General features: G+C 51.7%; 1 protein-coding gene across 1 annotated transcript; it reads right to left on the bottom strand.

Annotated features, from left to right (window-relative positions):
* Window positions 1–992: 992 nt before the first annotated feature.
* Window positions 993–4,341, bottom strand: CCL24 (C-C motif chemokine ligand 24). Its single transcript, XM_043455769.1, has 3 exons — window positions 4,171–4,341; window positions 3,579–3,696; window positions 993–2,088 (listed from the first exon to the last, which is right to left on the bottom strand). Exons 1-3 carry the CDS (start codon window positions 4,232–4,234, stop codon window positions 1,920–1,922), a joined length of 351 nt encoding a protein of 116 aa, XP_043311704.1. The 5' UTR covers window positions 4,235–4,341; the 3' UTR covers window positions 993–1,919.
* Between the last annotated feature and the right edge of the window lie 944 nt (window positions 4,342–5,285).

Consider the following 5,285-nt stretch of genomic DNA (forward strand, 5'->3'; position numbering starts at 1 on the left):
GGTTCCCCTCTGCTTGATAACACACTCTTCTTACTGGCTGCTTTCTGTCTCTCGTGTTACATCCTCTTTCTCCTGGTGGTGTTTCCTGTGCGTGCAACCAGTACCTCCCAAATGTAGTATTTTAACCCCAGTCTTTGATTTGGGGACTGCTTCTGGGGAAAGCTCAAACAAAAATGAAAAGTTGTTCATCTTCCAGAGTCCCTTGGACAGCAAGGAGATCAAACCAGGCAATCCTAAAGGAAATCAACCCCGAATATTCATTGGAAAGGCTGATGCTGAAGCTGAAGCGCCAATATTTTGGCCACCTGACCTGAAGAGCCGATTCAATGGAAAAGACCTTGGTGCTGGGAAAGACTGAGAGCAGGAGGGAAGGGGCGACAGAGGATGAGGTGGTTGGAGGGCATCACCGACTCAATGGACATGAGCTTGAGCAAGCTCTGGGAGATAGTGAAGGACAGAGGAGCCTAGCGTGCTGCAGTCCATGTGGTCACAAAGAATCAGACACGAGTTAGCAATTGAACAATAACAGCAACAACATTTTACAGATGAGGGAAACAGGCTCAGAGAGGTTAAGTGACATATTTCAAGCTCCTGCTGTTTATCAATCAGGATTGGTATGAAAGCCACACTGCTTTTGACTTGTGAGTGTAGATGTGTTATTTTTCTCCCTCATCCTTTGAAACCAGAGATCATCTTTTATAAGTTAATAGTCTTCTGATGCCTAAATAGCTTGTTGTGCAACAATGTGTTCTGTGGAAATTGTTTAGAAACTTAATTTAATCCAGCCATACATGTATGTTTTTTGAATAACAGGATTCCCAAGGGCAGGCCAAGACCATTCCTGGGATGCCCCGGGCTCAGGCTGCCTTCATTCCCTCCCAGCCTTGAATGGGCAACTCATTCAGGGTGATCTCTGGGGCACACGCTCCACTGTTCACACCCCAAACCTTCCTCCTGAGGGAGATGAGAACAGGAAAGACAGGCCCAGCCTCGAAGGAAAAATTCTATTTTACTTGGATTGTCATTTCAGAACATCCAGTGTGTCCGTCTACACTTGACAGACAAATGACATGGTGTAGGAAAAAAAACCGGGATCCTCTTCCCCCTCAACTCCCACCCCATCTACCCCTCAGCAAAACGTAGGGGAAAGGCCAGCTTTAAAGGCAGAGTGGGTCTTTGTCCCCAAAGCAGCAGGGAAGCCAAAACATACCGCGAAGCAAAGCATCTCCTCAATCCCCTATCTTCACAGAGGAATGCAGCTCCCCAGGCTGGCCCCTCACCCAAGTCCTCCAGGTCCATTTCATTACAAAAACCAATGAGTTTCTAAGAACGATATTAATCATGTCCCACAGAGGTGTGCAAAGAGGGCCAGGATCTGGCGGTGTCTGTGACCAAGAGCCCTCCGCTTTTGTTGGGTTTTTATTCACCTGTGAGTGGGACATCCCAGGAGCATCCCCATTGTGATGGAGAGCTACAGGTGTTGAGAGGTCACCCATCCCCGGACAGACAGACAGGCAGGCAGGCAGACAGCCTGGAGGTCTCACTACAAGACCAGAGGGCCCATCGAAGCTGCCTGCAGACTAAGACACAAGCAGAATTGGTCTGCAGGTCAGGCCTCATGCACTGAGACTCTTATGCAACCTGTGAGTTGGAGAAGGGCTGGTTCCAGCTCAGAGGAAGGTCAAAGGGCCGCCTTGGCCTTCCTTCTGAGAACTTCTCCCCCCAGCTCAGGAAAATCAAGCGGCTGGGATCCTTGGAGCCTTGGGTTCTTTAAATAAACTAGACACATCCCCTGAGAATGATGCAAAGAAACGGCAACAGTAGTCCTTTGCCTACCACCGCTGGCTCACCAGGCCCCAAGCAGCCTGCCAGGAGGTGAGACCCAGGCCCAAGCTCAGGACTGGGGGCCAGGGCAGGGCTTAGATGAAGGTGCTGTTGGCTAGATGTCTCCAGAAGGGGGCTGTAGTGTTCATCGCCCTGGTCCTAGTGGAGGCTTTCTTCTGCTTGGCATCCAAGTTCTTCACATACTTCTGGACCCACGGCAACTTGGGGTTGCCACAGAACTTCTGGCCCTTCCGGGTGGTGAAGCTGTGGGGAGAAGATAGGGCACCCATGAAGCCGGGCAGGGGGTGGGATCCCTTCCCTTTCTGAGGAGGGCACTCGGAAGCCCAGAGGACATGCCACTGCCCCAGCCTCCTGGCAGGCTCTGAACACAATGTCTTCTCTCTGTGTGTCTGCATCCCTTTGTTCCAAAAACATCATGTTCATGTTCAGTAACCTCCTTGTCAGATGGGGGAGCCCAGCCCTGCCTGCAGAGGACACTGGGTCTGAAGGGAGAGACACAGTGTCAACTCACAGGGGACGAGAGGAGAAGATGCATGAAAACCCCCAAGACAAAAAGGCCTCCAGTTCACTGTGCAAGGAAAGGTGGTCGATAAGGATGCCAGAGCTGGGAGGAGGCAGTGGAATGCCCTCTTCCAAACCAGGGATGCCGGACCGTGGAGCTGGGTCTGGTGCCAGTGGGGAAAATTACCAATAATAATACAACGGTTTTCTTTAATCCCCCTCAAAGATGCAGACAAAATAAAGATTCAAAGTTTTAATTAATTTCCAGAGTGATAAAAACAATTCTCTGAATTATGTAAACCATTGCATAAATGCTTGCTTTGGGGGCTTCCCAGGTGGCACTAGTGGATAAAGAACCTGCCTGCCAATGCAGGAGACATAAGAGACATGGGTTTGATCCCTGGGTTGGGAAGATTCCCTGGAGAAGGGCATGGAAACTCACTGCAGTATTTCTGCCTGGAGAATCCCATGGACAGTAGCTTGGCAGGCTACAGTTCATAGGATCGCACAGAGTTGGACATGAAGTGACTGAACATGCAAAACCATTTAAACAAGTGTTAGCAAACTTTAAACAATTCACTACAAGGAAATGGTTATACATTATAAATACTACCTTCTGGGTTAAGAAAAGATCACATTTCTGTGGCATGCTGCTGCTGTTTATGAAGTGAGCTCCCACTTGCTGTCTCGCAACTCTGAAGTTTATTTCAAGTCCTAAGTGACCTTGAGTAGGTCACCTTTCTAGCCTCAATTGCCCCCTGTCAAATGGGGATAATCAACTGCAGCTGATATAATGGCTGAGAGGGTTAGTTAGGGGAATGTTATATGCCCCGATGGATTTCCCTGGTGGCTCACTGGTGAAGAGCCTGCCTGCCAAGCAGGAGATGCAGGTTCGAACCCTGGGTCGGGAAAGATCCCCTGGAGAACGAAATAGCAATCCACTCCAGGAATCTGGCCAGGAAAATCCCATGGACACTAGCCTGGCAGGCTACAGTCCATGGTGTGGCAAAGAGTCAGAAGGACTGAGCGACTAAACAGCAACAACAAAAATATGCCCCAAAGGCTGCCTCGTATATTTATGATGGTCAACTCTGAATCCTCTTTCTAGTCTCATGGTGAGGAAGCTGAGGCTCAGAGAGGTGGGGTGACCTGTCCGGGATCACAGAGCAGGGCCCTCAGTGAGCCTGGAGGCTCATCTCTCCCCGCTCCCCTCCTGAGTAGTAGTTACTTACATCACTCCTGCCTGGGGGCAGACGCTCCCGTTGGTCAGCTGGTAGCTTATCACTCGGCTCTCGGGAATTTTCTTGGAAATGAAGGTAATGCAGCAGGAAGAGGGGAGTGTCACAGAGTCTAGAAGACAGGAGAGAGAAGAGCCATGGGCTCTGCTAGCCTGCCCTAGATTCTGAGCTTCAATAAGGGCCCATACCCTGCACTAAGAACTTCCCCGGTGGTTCAGGGGTAAAGAATCCGCCTGCAACATAGGAGCCGCAAGAGACACAGGTTGGATCTCTGGGTTGGGAAGGTCCCCTGGAGGAAGGCACGGCAACCCCACTCCAGTATTCTTGCCTGGAGAATCCCGTGGACATAGGGGCCCGGCAGGCTAAAGTCCATAGGGTCACAAAGAGTCGGACATGACTGAAGCGACTTAGCATACACTCACCCCGCGTTAAACACCTCCAGTCCAGCCACTGGGCTGCCCCTCTTCTCACTGTTCCCCTGCAGACCCAGGCTGCTCGGTCCTACATGCTCTGCTGTGCCACCCCAGTCAGGCCCTTGGGACGGCTGTCCCGAACAGGAGACCCAGGATGGGGTCGGAGGTCTTACCTGCAGGGGTGATGCACAGGGCCAAGAGCAGGAGGCTGGTTGCCATGGTCACGGGCCCTGCCATGTCCTGGAGAGCAGAGAGGGCGGCTCAGGGCTCAGTGCTGGTGGGCAGGAGGAGAACGGCTGGGACGAGAGCACTTGGGCTACCCTCTGGCCCTTTTCAGGCAGCTAGGAGGAAACATCGGCTTTTATAGAGGCCTCTCTTTGGGGAGCCTCCCCCACTAATTCAAAGTCCTAGAAACCTCAGATCTGTAAAGGGGAAGTTGTTGTCAGCTGAGTCAAGGGTTACCCTGAGCACGCTAAGAAAGAGCTGGAGGAGGAGGGCATTCCCCCGCCAGGGTGAAGAGCAAACACATTGGATGCACAGTCAGAAGGCTGATAGGGAGCCTGGCTATGCTGGCCATCGCCTGTGGGACTCTGGGTCAGTCATTCACCTCTCTGAGCCTCAGTTTCTTCATCTGAAAATGGATAATGTTATCCTCTCTCTTTCCTTCCTTTCATCCATTCATTCATTTAGCAGCTCTTATTAAGCATGTACCTTGTGCCAGGCTTCTAAGTGGTTAGGCACGTATAAGATCAAGTGCGTAGAATCAGCTATTGCAGGTGCTGACAGAGTGGGCGTAGAGTCAAGTATCATTCGTCTCCAGCCCCTCAGACCCCTTGCCCATGCTCATGCACGCCGCCTCTTGGTGACCTTGCTTTTCTAGCCTCCAAGCTGCCAGAGCTGCCTAGCCTGCAGGATCTAGGAAAGTGGGAAGTGTCTGGAAACTTACATCCTCGGGGAAGCCCTTGACCAATGCTGGCTGGAGGGGTACAGACTCCAGGTCCAGTGTGATCTACACTGTTTCCAGTGTTCCTGTCGAGGTTGAGTCAGTTTCTCTTTGCGAGACAAGGCTTGAGTGACCCCTCCCCTTTGGGGTCCGCTTCCCTTCTCCCCTGCTGGTTTCCCCTAGAAGCACTGCTGGATAAAGCACTGGCCCATGAATCCTCATCTCAGGGTCTCTTTGGGGGACCCAAACCTGAGACAAGGGGACATTGGAAGGACTGGCCTGTTCTGCGAGGAGGAAAGTAGGGGATGCCCTTGTGGAGGGTATGAGGTTGGCTGTGCTGAGGTC

This window comes from Cervus canadensis, chromosome 32 (assembly GCF_019320065.1).
Source record: "Cervus canadensis isolate Bull #8, Minnesota chromosome 32, ASM1932006v1, whole genome shotgun sequence".
Lineage (NCBI taxonomy): Eukaryota > Metazoa > Chordata > Mammalia > Artiodactyla > Cervidae > Cervus > Cervus canadensis.

What these genes read in the sequence shown, in the direction of transcription:
- CCL24 (XM_043455769.1), bottom strand. Translation starts at nt 4,234, where the DNA reads ATGGCAGGGCCCGTGACCATGGCAACCAGCCTCCTGCTCTTGGCCCTG. An exon ending in CCTGTGCATCACCCCTGCAG is followed by an intron (nt 3,697 to 4,170) that starts GTAAGACCTCCG and finishes CCTGTCTTCTAG; the next exon opens with ACTCTGTGACACTCCCCTCT. An exon ending in TGCCCCCAGGCAGGAGTGAT is followed by an intron (nt 2,089 to 3,578) that starts GTAAGTAACTAC and finishes TTCTCCCCACAG; the next exon opens with CTTCACCACCCGGAAGGGCC.